At 26.2% G+C, this 21,525-nt stretch overlaps 1 protein-coding gene across 1 annotated transcript in view; it reads left to right on the plus strand.

Annotated features, from left to right (window-relative positions):
• The window catches only part of LOC129988100 (splicing factor 3B subunit 3-like), a 99,147-nt gene that overhangs the window by 31,397 nt on the left and 46,225 nt on the right, over positions 1 to 21,525 (plus strand). Inside the window, exons 8-15 of the mRNA XM_056096226.1 lie at positions 95 to 142; positions 230 to 304; positions 2,452 to 2,555; positions 8,057 to 8,336; positions 11,016 to 11,076; positions 13,711 to 13,880; positions 19,799 to 19,951; positions 21,051 to 21,227. Coding sequence (XP_055952201.1) covers positions 95 to 142; positions 230 to 304; positions 2,452 to 2,555; positions 8,057 to 8,336; positions 11,016 to 11,076; positions 13,711 to 13,880; positions 19,799 to 19,951; positions 21,051 to 21,227 — 1,068 coding nt within the window. The remainder of the gene's footprint in view (positions 1 to 94; positions 143 to 229; positions 305 to 2,451; positions 2,556 to 8,056; positions 8,337 to 11,015; positions 11,077 to 13,710; positions 13,881 to 19,798; positions 19,952 to 21,050; positions 21,228 to 21,525) is intronic.

Below are 21,525 nucleotides of genomic sequence, written 5' to 3' on the forward strand. Positions count from 1 at the left end.
TTTTTATTATGACTGCAGATGTTATTAGAATTTTATTTTATGTATAATATTATTTTTGACAATTATTAATAGCTATTTTTTAAATGTTTTTTAGACAGATTTTAATCTGAATGAACCATCTACATCTTATGCATCTTCTAAAGTGAGACACTTTTTATATTTGTAAGCAATTTAAATTAAATTCTCCTTTTTAATATATTAATTTAAATGTACACATGTCTCTATTTAGAGGTCCATTTACTACTTTGCTCAGACTGAACAAGGAGATATCTTCAAAATCCAGGTTGTTGTCTATGAGGATAAAGTAAGCAGTTATTTGCATCTTATTGAAGAAATTATCTTTATAATAAGCTTTATCATATATTATCAATATATTTCTGATATTTTAAAAAACAAAATTAAAAACTGACTTAAAATTAGATATCAATTAATAGAAGGAGTTTCTGATTGAAATTATTTGGCTATAAAGAATTATTCTTAGTTTTGTTTTTTAATTGGATGTTTCACTTTAGATAAAATTTCTTTGGTCGGGCCAAATTTTTTTCCTGCTTAAGTCAGAGTTAATTTATCCTCTTATTTAAACAGACATTCACACCATTTTCATTTTCATATTAATACCAAATTGTTTGTTGATATATATTATATTCATATTAAAATAGATAATTCATAATTAATTTTTTAAAACATCATTTTAAAATTTTAATGATCCAGTTATTTATTATAAAACATAATTTATCTTTTTTAAAAGCTATTTTTCTGTGATTAAAGTTTATATTTATTATAATTGTTTACTTTGGAGTTTTAAAATACTTGTAAACTGATTAATAATTTAATCAATAAAACAAATTTATAAAAATGTTACATTTCTAAAATTTTCAAATAAAAATTGTGCACATTTATAAATTTCGGTTTCAATTTGAGTTGGCAATAATAAGAATATTGGTTGACTTCTGAATATTTTTGTTGACTTAAATGAGAACACACTGAAAGATAAAGTTTCAATTTCTCAGTGATTTTAAAGATTTTTACCTGGGGTTTGAAAATCAGCCCAGTAATTAAAACCTCAATATTAGAAAGAATATAAAAAACATTGATATCTTTAAACTGAGAATTTAAAATTTTGTATAGATATGGTTTTAGAATAGCTTTGAAAATGTTAAAATATATTTCATTGAATTGTATGACTAGATATTGATTTATCAGTTATAATGTATATTTTTATTTATTTTGTTAATTACTGTTGAGTTTTTAATTTTAAAGTTTTTCATGTTCTTACAAAAAATTTAAAATTTCTATGAAGAAGATTAGCCTAGAAAATGAAATTTAATGTACAAAATTTGATTAATATGTATTAAAAAATTCTTGATATTTCTTAAAATTTTTTGATTTGGCATGTAATTATATATGCAGAAGAGGGTTTACTTTTAGAATGGCATTTAAACGACTATGATTGTAGAATTCGGATTTTACTAAATATGCATCATATCCTGTCCCCCCCCCCCACATTTAGGTAATATAATGAATATTTATATCTATTTTAGAACTAACCATAAACAAGTGAATTTTCTGGCTAAACCTAAATGTCATTTCTGTTATAGTGTTACAATTGTGGTTTCATTTTTTTCTCAAATTTCTTTTGCGATAAAGTGCATACCAAAGTTTACTGTCAAATACTTCACAGAAATAGCCAATGAAGCAATTTCCCACTACCTATAAGTCCTAATGTTTTTTATATTTTGTTCTTGTCAAATATCATTATTCCTTCAATGATCTGTATTATTTGACTTTAGATATTAGTAACTTACATATATGCTAATTTTTATACTATTTCATATCACATTTTTGTTTTATTTTAGAATAATAAAACTTTTAAATTGTTATTTATAGATTTTTAATTAATGACTAACTAAATCTTGGAAGGGTGGTATAAAATTTGAGTGGGAAGCAGTGATGATAATGTTTTGACTGTTGGTTCATGCATGCCATAGTAAAAGGGACATAGAAATGAATAATCGGATTGTCTAATGGTAGTGCAGCTGTATGGATTATGTTGCAGTAGGGACTGGGCTGTAAAATTATATCTAAAAGTATATAATGATCAGTTTTCCTTTTCTTTGCTTTTGAGTTTATATTAGAGACAGTAGTTTGAATTATTTACTATTTAAAAATTAAAAAATGATGAAAATCAGCACCCTTTTTAAAATTTGAATTGTTTAAATCTTATTTTAAGTTATTCTTCAGAATTTTTGGCTTATCACAAATTTACTGGAATATTAATTTTCTTAAGATAATAAGATAATTTTGATTTTTTTTTTAGATTTGTTTCAAATCTTTAATGGAAAAATTTATTATTAGTTAAATGTTCATGTACATTTGTCCATCTTGTGTTTTATGTATGAATGAATGTTTAGGATATCATTAATTAAAATTTTATCTATTACTTTTTTACAGGTGAGGGAAATAGTACTAAAATACTTTATCACCCTTCCTCTTGCAACTGCATTATGTGTTTTACAAGGTGAATTCCTCCTTGTCATTTCTGAATTTCTTTCCAGGTGAGTGCTATTTCATTTTAAATTTTTGGATTGATAAATTTAAGCTGCTTGATACGATTGTTCTTATCTAAATTGTTAGATGCATATTTTTTTTGTGAACTGTGTGCATATTTTGAACAGAAAACTATTGCTGTATTTTCATAATTGAAAAAAAAAAAAAACTTATTTATATCAAATAAGTCAAATATTTACTCTTATATTTACTCAAATATTTACAAATCAAAATATTTACTCTTTGTTATTCTAGGAATGTTATTCTCCAATTTCAAAATTAAAATGCCATAAACTTTTCAGAAAATGAAATACTTGTTCAGCAATTTTGCCAGGGTTGCCACGTCACTGGGAGAAGCTGGAAAATTGGAAAAACACAAAGAATTCAAAAATCGTCTAAAAAAATTGGGAAAATTCAGGAAAATTGAAAATTTTCATAAAAACTGGGAAAATACCGGGAATTTTCTTACCTATTTTTTCTCATCTAAAAAAGTTAATTTCTAAAGATTGCTAGAATAAAAGATCGTAATCATAACTTCCACAGACGGAACAATACCATTCGCAATTGTGTAATGCGGAAACTCGTAACTTTTTTACTTTCTCCTTTTTTTCCCTGCATAGATCAGTCCAGTTTCGATTTGCGAGACAGTTCTTTTTCCATAAGATTCCCGAATCACAGTTAATAAACGTGTGTGACATTTCTGTAACTGCTTGAAAGAATAGAATACATTTCTCCAGCGGAAACATTTAGTCTGTGGAAGCAGCGCGGTAGTGTTTAGTCTTGAGTCTATTGAATGGTTTGTTTATTATTTGAGAAACTGTGAGATTCGAAGTGGATCAGAGAAATTTTTAAACAATGAGCTGCTTAAAATCCATATTTAATATGAATTGGACAGATAAAAAATCAATCCTGATTTTACCGAATGAGTTCGAGAAGTTTCGCAAATCCAGTTGTTGCGTACTGCTCGCATTGTGAAAAGATAAGCCCAAGTTAAAATGGTAAGTCCAGACGCTTACTAGTCATACCAAAAGAGGAAAACTTACAAGACTGCCTGACAGTTCAAAAGAGTTATTATTGATGTTGGACTTAGTATCTGAAAGGAATACATGAAAAGATGACTTGTCAAATCCAAAAACGTCAAATTTAATGTTCAAAAATAAACCGATTTCAAACTTTTTAGTTCAAGAACAATAATTTAAAGCTGAATTTTTATAGGCATTAAAACTTGTTGCATCACATTTGTCCTTTCATGCATTTAATGATATATCGGAAATATTTTCATTATGTTCATTGAAAGTGTAATATCTAAAAAATGTACATTAGGCAAAAATGTCTTACCCTATTTCTTAAGGACTTGCTCCTTGAAACTAATGGCTGACAATTCTGCAGAAATTGATGGCCAAATACATGAGCTGGCAAAAATGAATAAATTAATAAAGGTAATCTTGCTCTGTATTTTTTTTTTTTTTTGTTAAGAAACGATTTGTATTATGATAACAGATATGTTTTGCATTTTATTCCCCCACAGTCCTTAATTTTGTGTGACTTACAATTAAAGGGCATGAGTGATAATATATCCCTCCCCCTCCTAAATATGTGAATTGTTTCTTGCTAAATACTATATAATAATGGGAAATTATCCTTTTTTGTGTGTAAATATAAATCTTCTTTTAATATGCTATTATTTTGAATAATATTATAATATTGCTTCCTTTCCTGGCTTTATCCACACCTTAAAATCATATTACATTATAACTAGCACATGAGTGCCATTCATGTATTTCCTCATATCTTGAATATACATATAGGGAGAAAACAGGGAAAACACAGGGAATTTTTTTTTCTCCAGATTTGAGTGGCAACCCTGTATGCTTTCTTATACAGGGCTTATAGCTTAGTTCAGAAAAATTCCAAAATATTTTTTTCAATGTTATAGCATATTCAGGAAGCATATCTGAATAATTATAAAGTGATTGCAAATGTTCTTGTCTAGATAGACTGTTATCTTGTTACTAATATCTCAGATATGATTGTCTCAGATTAACTAGCAAAAGTTATTGTAGTTAATTCTATGTATTTTGACAGAGTGCTTAAGAACTTTAAAAAAAAATGCTATTCACTTTAGATGTTATTATATATTTACATCTAAAGTTTTGTTTCTTTGCAGTGTGGTCTGTTCTATTTGTAAGGTTTACAAATACTTGAATTAAACTAATAATTAAAGTAGGATTGTAGCAAATAGTGATATGTTGATAATTCAAAGTCAGAAAAAAAAAAGCAATTACAAATACAAAATAAAAATAATGATGAAAGAAGATATTACTTATAGCTTCAAATTGAAGCGAAAATATTATGAATAAATCTAAATTTAAAATAATTAAAATTGTGGATCTAGGCTCATTGATTTTTGCTATAGTTCAATATAAAAAAAAGAAATTAAATAAAATATGTTTGGATCTTATGACTAATTTTTATTCATGCTTAAGTTTAATCCTATAATGATGAATCGATTCAATCAATAAAAAAAATAATGGTCTGAGTCGTTCTATGCCAAAACAAATGTTGGGATTTTAACATCTGACGATGGATATCAATATTTTTTAAATTATCAACTTTACATTCCTCATATTTAGATAATTATTTTACTTGAAAAGAAAGCTAAAAGAGCTTTTGGACATGAATTCAAGAAAAGTTACTATTTTCTATTAAAGCTTGAAGCTCTTTTCACTCTTTCAAGAATGTAATATTTTGTGAAGTAAAGAGCTTATATTCGCAAATTTTGTTAGTTTTTTTTCTTATTTCTTTTAAAATGTTCTTTTATTTATTTTGGAATTTTCAGAAAAAAAAAGGCTATTTTTTTAAAACTAATAAAGAATTGTCATTTTTAATCGCCTTGTATAAATATAATGTATTCAAACACTGATTGATTCAAACTGAAATGATTTAAACACTTTTTTGTTTGAATCATTTCTGTTTCTGTCCTTGAATGATCAGCCAATTCATGATCTTCTTCTTCTCCCTGCTACTCTCCTGTTAGCACTTTGTGATTTAATATGAAATATAAGCAAAATTTTTGTGTTGATGAAGACGAATTTCATGTTTCTTAATTTATCTCAAATCAGTAAACTTATTTTTGCTGACTTTCAGCATTCTCTTGGGCCTAACATCTCTTGTGTTTCTTTGTAATTTTTAATGTTTTTTCTTGCATTTAATTTTGTTGATTATGATGTATATGCAGATGTTATGTTTTTGTGTAGTCTTCTTTAAGGTATACACATATATATTACCAAAAGTTTGAGACCATTTTGGCATTTATTTTTGACTTATTCAGTTACTGTTATATAATATTGTCTGTGGCTTTTGTATATGAAGCATTTTCTTTGTAACATAAATTAGCCAACAAAAGCCATTATTTCAGCTGTTTAACCATGAAATTAAAGCATTTTTTAAAAATATATTTCATTTTAAATAATATTGTGCTTTCTTGGAGTGAGGATGAATTTTAAGAAATTACTACGGTAATATTCAATTAATGTTAAAATCTGCAATGAAACCCTTCATTCCAGTGCTCCAATAATGCAATGGTTTCTGTTAACAATGTTTTATAAAAATCATTTCATTAAGCATATTTTACTGCTGCTAAATTAAATAAGCTTTTTGGACAAGCAACTAAAAAGGAAATATAAAACACAACACAGAATAATTGAAAAAAAAAATGAATTGCTCTCAATTTCTTTTCACATTGTTAATATAAACATTTGCATTTCAATAGTGTGAAGCATGCAATCTCATGATGTATATTTTCATACCTTTTGCTTTGCAATTTTTAATCAGTAAGAGTTGAACTAGCATAAAAATTGCGATAAGGCTACACAGTATGATAATAGAATGAATGCACTAGAACATTAATAAAATGCTAGTGAAATTCTAATCAAAATTGTTAAAAAGTTTTTGTTTAAATATTAATAAAATTTCATCAAATTTAATTATTCAGTAATGAATAAATCACTTGAAATATGGTTAATTATAAACTTTCTTACAAATTCAAATATATTTAAATCATTTTACAAAAATATGTGAATAATATAAGTAAAGTATGTAAATGTATTAATTTAATCCCAATACTTACACACACACACACACACACACACACATGAGAGAGAAAGAGAAAGTTAACAAAACCAGGAAATTTATTTTGCATTCTCCTTGGCAATTGTTTAATATTTTAGCTAATGCTGGATACCATAACATAACCATTTTTATTTTAAATATTTGAATAACTACATAAAATTATTTCAGGCAAAATGTACTGATCCCAGTCAAAATAAATTTTAAAATCGATTCTCATTTTCTTGGCTGGAGATTTGGATTTATCCATTGGATACAGTGTAAATAATTTATATTGTGCACCAGCAACAACATTGGTAATTTAAGCACATAGAGTCTCAGTTCTATACCTCATTTGTTAATGGTGGTATTATCTATCTGCTTTAAATTTTTAAGCTATCAAAAAACGTTGACCTCATATTGGCACTAATTCATTGTATCTGTAGCAAATGCAGACTATGATTTTAACTGAAGCATTTATTATAATTAATAGCATATACATTTCTGATATACTAGAGGATTTTCTTTGCCATCTTTACCTTAATAATTTTTCATTGTCTATTGGCAGTCATTCTGAAAAAAATCAAGCAAGGGTCACATCCAGCCCTTAAAGTGACATTCTTCCTCTTGGCCAAAGTTTTCCTCTTCTTCACTCTTGGAAAATGTAAGGGAAATGCAATTCTCCAAGAGAAAACAGATTATGGTTTTAATTCTGTATATTGTGAGATGTTATACTGGTGATAGCATTGATCATATTCTCTCCTCTTCCTTGTAGAGGGGGGTGACAACTGTTGTTTCATATTGATTTGTAATACGTTTTATGACATTAGTTTTTTTAGACATTAGTTGTTTTTAGACATTAGTTTTTTAAATTATAAGTTAAAATTATAACCTGCTTTTTATTTTAAGCATATTGAAATGAATATGTTGTTTTATCACTATAAAAATCAAACAATCTTATAAAAGTTAATGAAACCAATTATTTTTATTTGCACTGCTAGAATAGTAGATCTATACGAATTGTGACTTTTTATTATGTTTTACTATTTTATAAGAGCTTGGTAGTGGTTTACATATCAAAAATCGATTAAATTTAAACTTAGTTATGAATGGAACAGTTATGAACAGCCTGTTAAAGCGCTAGTCTTCACTATGAGATGAATTAAATTTATTCATTATGCTTCTTTATATATTTCAATCTATTCCTTTCTTTTATCTTTTTCTTCTTTTATATCTCTGCTTTTTATCTATTTATTTAGAGTTTTTTTGACAGATAATTTGAAAGATCGGGGAAGTAAAAACTTCCTTTATTATTGTGACACACTAACATTTTTTTATTTTAATATTTATGTAATGAATATAAGGAATTGTATGATAAAAATGTCTTCTTTCTACATTTCAGTTATGTTTACAAAATTGATGATATAGAAATGTATGCAAGGGACCATAGTTGTTTCAGTAGTTCCTTAACTCTCCCAAAAGGCAAACATTTCTTTTTCCTGCATCGCACGCTCGATATTTTACCAGTATCTGAAATAAAGAGTATATCTCCCATCATGCAAATGGATCTTTCACCTTGTTCAGCCAGGAAATATCAATTGTGTTTGGCAAGTGGTCGAGGATCTTTATCTCATTTAACGATCTCTGGGCGAGATGTTATTTATCAATTTTGTGCAAAAATAGTGAGTGTTACTTTTGGATTATTTTTTAAAAAATATTTTAAGAATTTATTGTCTGCAGAGAAGTTATTTTATTTAAAAGGTAATTTAATATAATTCATGGACAAAAATATAACCATTTATTTTTCATTTGTAAATTTTCTGCAACATATCTTCATTTAGATATACTTCTAAATCATTATCTTAGTATTATAATTTTTTTTTTTTGTAAGCGTGGTTAATATTTTTATAAAAATGCTTTGATGTATAAATGTTAACAATATAATGAAAAATCAGACATTTATTTACTTTTGAGATTTGATATTTGTCTGTACTGGTAAAAGGAAATTGTGATATCATATAAGGGAGATAATCTATTTGTGTACTAAATATAGTATGTAATTTGAGGCATAGATAGTCATAATAATGAAGATTCAGTACATGTTGAATTTCAAATTATAAAATTCACTGTAATTATTTTTTATTTAATAAAAGCAAAAAATTTTAATCAGTTATTCAATTAATATCATTTCCAATGATTGTATCATTGATTGAGTTATTTATATCCATCGAACCTTAGAGGTGCGAAATGAGAAGTTCCATCATTGAGTACAGAAGTAGAAATGCCAACTTGTTTGGCTGAAAAAAAAATGCTATCTGTAATACCTGATTTGGACAACACTTGAATGTAGTCTCATTGTTTAAATATTTGCTGAAAGTGACAGGAAGGATTTCAAACTTGAATGAGTTTGATTATGGGCTTTCATTGCTGCAACATGCAATGAAAATAAATGTGGATCTACTTGGATTATTACAATTTATTGTGAAATTCAAGCTGGAAGATATTCTCCCTAATATTATAATAACACTTTGAATATTCCAGAAAACTGACATAACCAATGAATAGAACATTATTAGTCAAATATAGAAGCTTTATTTTAAATTTTTCTATAAAAGTAAATACCATAACAGTATTATTCCAATTATAATTGGAAATTGGTTTGAATTTTATCTCTTATTTCTTTTTAATCATTATGGATTGTTAATTTTATGCAGTAATAACTTCGTTTAGTCGAAGCATAATATAAAATACAATTTTACTTTAAAATGTTTTTTTTTTTTAAAAAAGTATAGACATTTTTTCACAATACATCTTAGATTTATATTAGCCAAATGTATTTGCATTTACTTAACAAATGTGCCATATGTTTTTTTAACCGAAAATTCTTTCACTGAATCAAGTGCAACATTTTAGTAACAAATTTTATTAGTAAAATTGTGAGGATTTCTCTTTTAAAATTTAGTCAATCTGTTGTAATTGATTTGATTTGATACTATTTTTTGTAGCTGAAAACAAGATAATTTATTTTTATATATCAGTTTTAAATAATGTTTAGATTTATATACAACCTTGCCAATAAAGAGTGTGATGGAAATGAAAGAAAAAATTTTACTCTTATTATAATGTAAACTGTACTGGTGCTAAAATTTGATTTACTAACTAAAATATTTTATTGTTCCATTAATATGAAGATCTACTTAATTTGATTTTTTTTCAAATCAGATCTCTTTTTTGTACAGAATTTTTTTTTGTTTACTTTAATAAGAGCTCATATTATATATTATCAAGATGCGCAGACTACTGTGTTATTTTGGAATTGCTTGTCTTTAAGTTTAATTCTCTTATATTACTATGCACATTGGAATCAATTTAAAGATCATTCATTAGAGTCAGTTATTTTTAGACTGATAAGTTGTTCCAACAAAATGTGTTAATGCATATTTAGTGCATGTATTTTTGAAGAGTACTGTATTTTTTGGGGAATTTCTCTACTCTATGTGGATAACTTTTTACATAAAGCTTTGCCTTTCATTAGAATATTAAAATTAATTTTTTAAATATATGATTACACATAAAAAAATTGAAAATTTGATATGAATATTACGATTGATTGTAAATTATTAGGTATGATTGTAAAATTAAAACTATTTTCATTTCCTTTATTCATTAGTTTACTTTAGTTCTATAAGATTTGTATTTGATTTTAAATTGATGTCTTCTTTTTAGAAATAGGTGCATTTTTAAATGTGACAATCATGTTATTTATTCTCTTTATGTTTAGTAGAATTCAACATTCAGATGCTGCTGCATAAGATGCTTCATTAGATATTCAGATGCTTCCATTGTTTTATAATGCTGATTCCCAATAAAATAAAAATTGAAACATACTAAAGATATTGCTTATAGGCTCTGTTTCAAATTTAGATTTATGGATTTCAGTGTTAATTCCAACAAATGTTTATTTCCAAAATCAAGTTACAGAATTTATTCATATTTTATCCACTCACAGATCTATCAGCCTCATATCGATATGTAAAATATTTGAAGATACTTACTGTTTACTCATGATTCGTATTCAAGTTGTCTTTTCATAGTTTTTTAGCATCACTAAACAATTGCATTTTTATACAATAAATTACTTGTATTTAGACAAACTTCTTACGTGTAGTTCAAAATTTGTCATCATCCTTCTTGTACCATTTCATAGAAAAACAAATTTATGAGTAACATTTATAAATGAAAATACTAAAATCAGTCCTTATCTATTATTTGTTTTGTCTTATTCAATTCTTGTGATAATCTAAATTGTCATTTAGTGTGTATTATTCATTTAATGATTGTGGGTACATTTTTCTGGGTAGGAAAAGGAAAGCAAGCAGAGACCTATATGTATGTGGGCCATAGAAAGTACACCAAGTATCAGTATGTATTCTTATTTTATTGTTTTAATATTTATTATTTTTTTTTCAAATTTTGTATATGTGTCACTCTGTAATTTTGTTTATTGATCTTCTGAATTACGTGCTATTTAGTCCCCCAAGACCTGTGCTTGGAGAATGAAGAAGTGCTGCACAAGATCAAATGTTCCAAAATGGAATATTGCCAAGGGCCCATGCATTTTTGTAGTTAAACCTAATTTTACAAAATAAATAAATAAAACCCTCACCTTATATAAAATTTGCATTTAAATATGACTTTAATTTTACAAATAACATTTATAATATGCAATTTTACAAGTAACATTTATAATATACTGTTACTTAATATGTATTAATATAAAGAGCATAACATTAATAGAAATAAATGAAAGATGCAAAATACTCAAGTTTTAACTAGCATTAAATATTATAGACACAAAAACAAAATCACAAATACTGTCCATGTGAATTTTTTTTTTAAAGGAAATTGGGGAATAATAATCTGTAGAAAATTCCAATTTAAAAATTCTCAATCTTTCCAGCTCTTAACTAAAAAGTTCCATGTTTGATTCTATTTTAGTTCAGAATACAACTAGCTGAAGGTTCAGACCAAACATCTAATGGCATGTTATAATTATATTTATTCTTCTATGTCTTATTTTTGGCTGCTATTACTGAAATCTCTATCATTTCACTTAATTCTGAAGGTGATACGATCTCTTATCCATAACTAACAGAATGAAGCGCAACATAATCCTAGCATATGTACCTAGACTTCTGCTAAACCCTCACCCTTTACAACAGTCATCTGAGCATTTTTTTTTTTCCAAATTCGCCTAATGATAAAATCAAAGCAATTTGCAAGAATGCCGTAGTTCCTTTAAATCACATATGCACTTTTAAAAAGCTGTTTGTTTATATCAACAAATCTATCAAATCTAGAAGCATAGAACAAAATCTAATGCCCATTCTTGATGGTCAAAATCCATAAAATTCAACTATAGCATCGCCCCATCTAATAGCATTTACAAATTCAAATAGGTTATTTTGTTTTGAAGTTATACATGACAATGAGCCTGTATATTGAACCTGAGAACTTGACCAAGATGAAATGCTGGGCTGATAAGAGTAGAAAGATCACATTGTTTTACATGAGATACTACTTTTGAAGTGGCTAAATGCATTCACTACCTTAGTTTTTAGAATGCAATTATAAATATCTACTTTTATGTGTATACTGTCATACATTAATTTTTGTATTGCAATTTTTTAATTTTTCCTTCACAGTTTCTTTTTAATTAAATTTCAAAAATTTGTAGTAGCCTGTAATAGTGGCAAATGTAAAATCAAAATGTTGCAACCATTAAACAGTGCACATTATGAAGTTCTATTTCAATAACTTTCCACTTTAATTTTACTTTCCAACAAATTTTTAACTGAATCACCATGTTCATGACATTATAATTTTTATTTTAAAAATTATTAAAATAAAATTATTTTAGTAAATTTGTGAAAATATGTATTATGTGTATTTGAAATGAAGTAATACATGAAAGACTATGAAAAATTCAGTAAAATAATAACATACAACTGAAGTATGAACCGTAACTGATAACTAATGATATTCTTAATTACAAATAAAAATATTTAATTATTATGATTATAAAGCAACAACAAATTCCAAGCATAACTTAAAAAATTATTGTTGCGTAGATTTGCATGCTTAGAGAACAAGCACCAGTATGCTTGAAATGTAACTGTTCCATGTTTGTTTTACACATATTTACCAAAATGTCCAAAATTTAATTCCTAGTTTTTGCATTTTCCCCCCAAAAGAATGCTACTGCAATACTTGTAAGATGAACATGTGGAAAAATATCATGTGGAAAAATCATCTTTTTGCATTTTTAAAAGCAATCAGTTTTTATTCTGTTATAGGCATTTTTCAGTTTTGATTGAAAATTTCCCCATCATTTTTTATTTATTTGTAAATTTGTTTGTATCTTGTTCTTACTTTTTTACTATTTAGTCTGTTACATTATGTCAGCATATTGGCCCTTGCACCAAAAACAACAACAATAAAAACACCAAACCAAAAAAATTATCTCTCAGAACTTATCACAAGCAGAATATAACATAATCAGTTCAATCAGTAATTATATTCCAATATACTCTAAATAAATATTTAAACAATTCAATGTAAATATTCATTGTATGCGTGATATTTTATAATTCATTGAATTCAATTAAAAAAAACATTTTTTTTTGGCACATAGGCTAATAAATTTTTTTGATTCAGCCTGGCGATTGCTTCCTTCAGCCTAGTAGATCCAGGCAATTGCCTAGTCAGAAATGGTACAAGCAAAGTATTCAAGAAAAATAATCATACTTGTGCTAGCAATAAAATTAGATTACTATTTGTTAGTCCGACTTTTAATTTTGTTAATAAAAAATGCCAATCATTTTTTTTGTAAATAAATTGTCTTCTTTAAAAAATGTAAATTTTCTTTTTTACATTTCTAACAATTTATTAATAATATTAATCTAAGAAATGGAAGTTTTGCAAATTTGTTGCTAATATAAATTTACAGCCAAATAATGGTAACGATTTCAATTGTATTGTTTTCTGATTTTACAGGTAAGGAAGCAGAAACACTCATAGTTATATCTTTTCTAAAGACAACTGCTGTATACACTGTTAAAAAAAATTCAACACTTTTTAGAAAAAAGGGAAAAGAAGAAGTACTGTTGGCTTTAAATACAAATACCTTATACTGTGCAAAGACTGGTGAAGATGCTATTATTCAGGTAAAATCCATTTTTACAAATGCTTTCTGTATTTAATTTTATTTCTCATTTCATGAATTAAATAAATTTCTTTATTTTCCAATGTATGCAAATGAATGGACAAAGGAAATGTGATTCACTGCAACATGTGAATCAAGAATTTCTGTAGAACTTCTTTCAATCTTCAAGGATTTATTAAATAGTGAACAGCAGTATAAGTAAAAAAAATAATTTAAGGGTTTGCTTTTTAATTGTGATGCTAATGCCAACCACTGTAATGCCACAGCATAAAAATAATAAGGACTATTCAAGCAACATCCATGATGTTTGCTTCTTGGGGAAAAAATAGCCGAGGGTTTAGTTCAAAAAATGGGCAGTGGACTAATCAAGGAATTGCCAGAACTTTTAGCTTCTCTTAATGTGTTTGTGAAGAAGAAAGATTGGTATAATTCTGTGTTGATTACAGAAAGTTAAATAAAATTCTAAAAAAGACAGTTATTATTTATCATGAATAGACAGCACCCTGCATGCTTTGAATGTAAATCAATGATTCCCAGCATAATGAGAAGTCATGATTTGATATGAATATAGAGAATTAGGTGTTCAATTACCTTGTGATATTCCCTTTAGCTGGCATAGTGATACACCTTCCAGAATGAATACTTGAATAATTTAGAATATCTTTTGAAAAATGCACATGCATTTGTGAGAGAGGGAATTAAATTGTCTAGTGAACAACTGAAGATTTGTACCCAGAACTTTAAGGAAAGTGATCATACTTGGATTTATAATCGAAGTACCAGAGAGGTCTGAACACAATCGTGCCTTATATTTTTGTCTGCACTGAATGAAAAGAACTTTATACTATTTGAAAGAAATTGAAAGATGTTATCTACAGAGTTCAGAGGTTTCCCACCATCAACTCGAAAATCATTTATTTTAACTGGCTATATCCATTTGGATTATTAGTTCAGTAGACTCATAGTTCCATGTTATGAATCTACTGGGATATGCAGTCTTTGGAGAGGGGAGCAAATCTATAATACTGTTTCCCAGCCATTTTAATTTTATGACCTAAAAGAGAAATTCTTGGAAGATTGTTTGTAAATGCTGCCAATGACCTTCAATCTTGAAAATAAAAATGTTAGTTCTGGACAATGCACAAATCATGACTCTATATCTATTAGAAAATCAAAATCTAAACATCCTTTAAGTTTTGATTCCGATTCTTCATTTGTTCACAAGACAATTTAATTTGTTTTCTCATAAATGCGTCTGATTTCAAATATGTCTCTAAATCATTCCATAAAGAATTCCATGCTGTAAAAATTACAAATATCCTAAATGTTTAAAAAAAAATTACTTTCTCTGGAGTGTTATTTATAGTGCAAGCTGTTAAGCTGTAGATTCTGAGAACTGTTGATAGAGATTTTATTGTTCTTTGATTATTTGCCATCTGCTCTATAATTTCTACAAGTGCTGTTCATGTGTACTTTCTAAATTTTTTTTTTGGGGGGGTGAGGGGAAATATTCAATATTTTTTTTGGAATATTTCATGTTATATAAAGCATCATTCTTTGTTATCCAATTTGTTTGGGCTACATTCACCTTACAACCACAAGATGATTTCCATAGCAACATTTTAGTAAAAATGCTTCTATGTATAAAATTATAATATATAAAATCATTTTATTGTTTTAAAAATTTAAATCTTAGTATCAAATGCACTTAACTATTTTTAAATCTTGCATCTTAAAATATTAGATTATTGCAAACAATTTTTAAAAATAGTGCAAAACTAATTTTTCTTCTATAGAAAAAAATTATTATTATTTATTATTATTTTGCTATTAATATAAAAGAATGATATGTAAGTAAACATTGGCAGTGACAGTTCAGAGGCAAAATAAACAAAAATATTTAAAACATATAAATATTTTCATTTAATACAAGTACCACTAATAATAAAATCTTTATACATATGAGGGCAGTTTCTAATGAAATAAAAATAACTATTTTTCACACAATCTTCTTTATGTCTTACGGATTTTGTGAGTAAAATTTGCAGCTAATCTGTTCAGTAGTTTCTATTTCTATTGCATCCAAACTTTTAATTTACCTGCATATGTATATATATATATATAAATAAAAGCCTGACAGTCAAATTTAATTTTAAATAAGATTTATCTTGTTGACAAATGCCTATTGATCAAAATTGTGCACCAAGGTTGTAAAATTCAGCTGCAAGGATAAAAAGTTTCATCGTTCTAAACAAATATCATGCAGTAACCTAGAGAACACTATTGCCTATAATAAATTTCTTTTATAGATAGATTTATTTAAAATTTTTCTACTTCATAAATTTTTTTTATAGCATGTCTTCAGTCTAGAAGTCTAAATAATTTGGCCTTTTTATAATAAATTTTATTTGAGTATTATATGCAGTTGCAGGGGAAAGAAAAAGGGGCCACTTAGATTTATTTTGTGATTGATCATCCTATGTGAAAATTAAAAGTACTATTTTAAAGGTAGCAATGAATACTGAAAGATGTTATGTCTAAAATTTTCATAGAAAATTGCCTGCATATTTAAGATTGTACAAACTTTAAAATTTCCTGTGTTAACACCCTTTTTTGATGTCATAAATAGATTTCTTATGGTAAAAAAATGTTCAGAGTATAAAGTTTATTTCATATATCAGATTATATTGGGAGATATCTAATATTTTCTGTTAAGGGGTTATTTTCGTATTTAGATGTGTAAGATTTTGATATTCTTTTTATGTTGCATTTTTAAAAAAAAAAATTTGTGCTCTTTAAAAGTGTCTGTAAAGTTACAAATTACATGTTAAAATTGATTGCTACTTCATTCATGACAAAATTAATTTTTTAAGATTTGTGATTATATTCCACAAAGAAATATTCAAAAGTATTTAGTTTTGTTTAAATTGCAACTGAACCTGGAAACAAAATGGAATTATTTTTGTATGGGTAAAAAATGTATAAATAATAATTATTTTTATTATTTTAAATAAATACCAATTTTAGTGTTAAAATTAATATCTTACTGATTGAGTGAGAGATAGCAATTAACTGGTTTCTTTCTTTTGCATTTTATTTCTGCATTACTTTATCAGTATATACTATCCAAAGTTCATTTAATTAAATTAGAATTAAAAAAATATTTATGAACCAACTGTATTAAAATTTATTAATAAAAACAATAAAAAGAATTACAAATTGTAATAATATATTATTTAAATATGAACAATAAATGTGTTAATAATGTTTTGATACCTGAATTTTTTAATTCCATTTTTGATTATATACAATATTGTAATAATTATAGCAGATTAATCTTATGAAACATGAGACTTGTGTAAGAAACATTGTGCACTTAAACATAAACAATAAACTTCAATAAAACAAATGACTTTTTTTTTTGTTAGAAAATGTAGAGTTTGTTATTCATAAATTATCATGAGATTAAGGTAAATTATTAAGAGATTATATTCTTCAGAAATTTAAATTTTTTTTGTAAAATTAAGTACTTAAAGACTATAAAGTATTCATTATGAAATAAAATTCCTATTTTTTATGGAATTTATTATATTCTCTAAGTGACATTATATGAGCTGACGCATAAAACTTCTAGCTTGTCACAAGAACAGTGATTATCCTCCATATTTAAGATTAGTGACTACTAATAATTTTAATTTGATTTCATATTTTTTACCACTGATGAATTTTTTAAATATATTTTTATATTGCAACAATGTGAAAAAGATATTTGGTTCAAGGAATGAATTATCATCAGAATTTCGATGTCAAATGTCGATATTTTGAAATTTGTAAATATGCCCTTTTAAATGCATCATTTAAGGGCAGTATGGAAGACTTAATGCAATGGAGAAACTTCTCATCGGAATGGGCTGAAATTTTGCATCTGCTCATAAAATGGTCTTGTCCTTTGATTTATGTAAAAATTTAAGCATGTTACAATTGAAATAATTTTAAATTTTAGTTTTGTGATTTTTTTTTATGTATTAAAAAAATTATTCTTCCATGTTAAATATGTATGCAAACTTTGTAGAATACTTCATATTTTTATAAAAAGAAGAGTGTAGGTCAACAATTTTGTAAATTTTTAGGATATGAATAAAAGTTTACAATGTAATTTTACTATTAGAAAATCAAAATTTTGTTGGCTCATAATTTCAAAACCAAAAGACCTAAATTAATGAAACTTAGTTTTCTTTAATAGCTTTTGAATTAGTTTTAAAATTTGATGAGAAAAATGTGTGTTGTCTTTGGAAATTTTGAAGTTAGTTCTTATTTCAATATATAGTTGGGCCCCTGAAAATTTTTTAATTTAATAATCTTTAAGAATGTATTTAGCCCTTTCAAACACTTTTTTTATGATTGCATGATGAACGATGCCAAAATAAAGTTGGATGACTCCTTTATTTCCCCTCGTGACTGTGTATATAACTCTGTCTGGCAACATGTATGGGAAAATTTTACAAACTACTATCAGTAGTTAGTATGTGAAGTAGTAGTATGTATGTTGAGTGTGTGTGTGTGGGGCGGACTCTGATGGGTTGGCAGCTGACCTTCACAGCAGACAGACAAATGAATTTGCTGAAAGGGATGAGAGTATGGAATGATGAATAATAGAATTGCAATAAATATGATTGTGTTGAACTCAGCATATTTTTTTTTATTTCATTACAGAATATTTTTGACTAATTCAGCATGTTGCAGAAATGGAATACAGATCTAATAATTTTTGATTTGTCGCTTTCCTAGCATCAAAATACTCTTCTGTTATCATGCAATTATTACACCACACTTAGCAATTTATCAGAACACAATTATAATACAGAAAATACCATCGGTTTTTAGAATCAAAATATAGATTGTAATGTTCATAATCATTCCTGCTGCTGTTATAGTGATATATTACTTTTATTAATTTGAAATACGACGGTATTTTCAAGGATAAAGGCAAAACAAAGATTGCATTGTTTCAAGGAAGTATATTACAACGTTTACTTTTTAAGAAAGTATTTTACAAGTTTTTTTAAAAAAAATTTTATTTTTAAAATTGAGATGTTATAGCTTTCTGGCTCTACTACACACTAGACTTTAATTACATATAAAGGTTGCATACTTAGGTTACATAAAAATTCATTGCAACAACTGCCATATTCTTAAAAGTTTGCTCTTCCAGATTACATTTTTTTTTTTTTTTTTTTTTTTTTTCAAATTAAGCACTGTATTTTTTTCAGAATGCCATTCTGCTCTAGTTTCAAGATTGAAAGTTGGCTTGACTGGATTATTTCAAAATGACTTTACCTCTTCCTTCATAGAATTCCTTTTTTACCTTACAAACAAGTATATGCTGTAGATTCTATTGGGAAATATTCTTTATAAATAATTCTTGCATCTGAAATATAAATATTTTTACTTATGTGAAGAATGATAGCAATATTTATATCACACATCGATTTGAAAAAATAATTTGATAATTCTGCCAGTACTGGAAAGAGCTTGATTATTTGATTTTTACGTTATTAGTTCTATAGTGAAAACTGAATTTTAGAAAATTTTCAAACTTTTAATATGTTACATGATTTTTATAGGCAAAAGATTATTACATCTTGATTTTATGTTCCTTTTTTTAAAGTCTGCAAACCATAAATGCTCATAATTTATAAAATCTGAACCAGTAACAAATGATAAATCTTTTTAAATATTCAGCAGTTTACTACATAAAGTGATAAGGAATTCATAATAAAAGGTATCTATTCAAAGTCAGGTTTCTAATCAAAGTTTCATTGTGCTTTGTTATCCTATAAATGCAGAGCTAATGCTATTTTTATATAACTTTTTGATTCACATGCTTTTATAATTAAGTTTTTTTATTTTTCCTGACAGATTTGCCCTAAAGGGATCTGTGTCATCACAGCAAAAAAGAATTATCTTGTTCTCCCAACTAGATTTGAGGTTATTCAAGCTTGCACAATGAACAAGCAATCTCTCATTTTAGCTTTTAGAGACAGATTTTTGGAACATCATAAAATTGACAATGTGAGTTTCCCCGTCTATTTTCCAAAAATATCTTTCGAGAAGGGGGGAGGGGTGGATAGAAGCATTTTAAACTTTTTTCGTATATGTGATTTCTTTTCAATTGAAAATTCTTTTTCTGTCTGTACTTAAATTTACAGAATTTTTGCTTTGTTCTTGAATTGAAAAATAAAAGTATGATGCATAATTTATTATAGCTTAAATAAAGTTTGATTAGAATGCTATTTAACAAATTTCAATAAAATGCTTAAAACCAAGATTATTTTGATACTTATTTTTTAAAATTTTAATAAAATAAAGCTTTGAATGATTTTTTTTTCTCATTCTGAATGTAAAAAGCCCCCTAATCTGAGATTAAAAAACTTAATCATTATAAAGTACTAATATAATAATAAAGTTTTATTTTAGCAACTTGAAAAACTAAATGAAAAATAAATTAACAAATTTAATAAAACTAGTTTTCGAGAACTAACTTTGAATTGTGTGTTAAAGTATAATATTATTTTAAATTTTACTATTTTTAAAAATTTATATTAATAAAATTTATTGTTATAAATATTGTAAAATCTTTAATTTATCTTTCAAATTCACACCAGGGGGAATATAAAGAATAAAAATTTGATTAGTTAACTGTTGTATAGATTGGTGTATCAATTATAAGAAACAATATTAGGCAAAACTTCAATATTATTATTATTGAAGGAAATCGATAACCAATTGATTGCAAAACTACATTTTTATTAACACAAATAATTTATATTAAATAAAAATGTCTAAAAGTGGTTAATACTGCTTATCATAAATTGAATTTTTTGAACAGATACAGTATCTATTTTTAATTTGTGAAATTTCAATGGAAAATAGCTATTAAAATGAATTTTATCTTAGTTTATGATCTGTTTCATCTCTTTAATAAACTTATTGATATTATGTTTTTTAATAAGGGATCATCATTGTATTTCTTTTGAATAACAGTTTACTATGGAATATGCAGCTCACAGTAGATTTTAATATATGAATATGCTTAAACATAACAACGGTATTAAACATGGTTAAAATGTTTTCAATTATATCTGAGAATCCAATAATTTATCTTTTCTAGCATGGTTGTATACTGAATTCCGAAATTCCCAGAGTGGGAGTAAGTGGAATTATCACTTGTTTGCTTTTATCTGCCAGTAGTGGAAATGACCAGCTATTGGCAGTTGGCCTTCGCACTTCCATTCCTGGAAATAGAAAATGTAAATTGTATGAAATTCATTTATTTAACGTTTTTCCAGTAAGTATCAGTCCATATCTGTAAAAATATTTTCTTTAAATATTTGTCATTGAAATAAAGTAGTGCTTTGAAAATTGCATTGTATTTTTTTATGCCCAGTTTCTCACTTGGATTTTAAGGCTGCAGCAACCTGTTGCCATATCCTTAGTTTTCAAATCAAATTGTTTCCAAAATCTGTTCCACCAAGCATTTGTTGTGTACAGAGGCTTAGTGTTTTATTTTTTTATTTTTTGTGATTAAACATCCTTCTCTAATAGTGTGAAAGTTTATAGATGAGATACCAGTTCTGGTATTATCC

The sequence above is a fragment of the Argiope bruennichi genome, chromosome 10, assembly GCF_947563725.1.
Source record: "Argiope bruennichi chromosome 10, qqArgBrue1.1, whole genome shotgun sequence".
NCBI classification, from domain to species: Eukaryota; Metazoa; Arthropoda; class Arachnida; order Araneae; family Araneidae; genus Argiope; species Argiope bruennichi.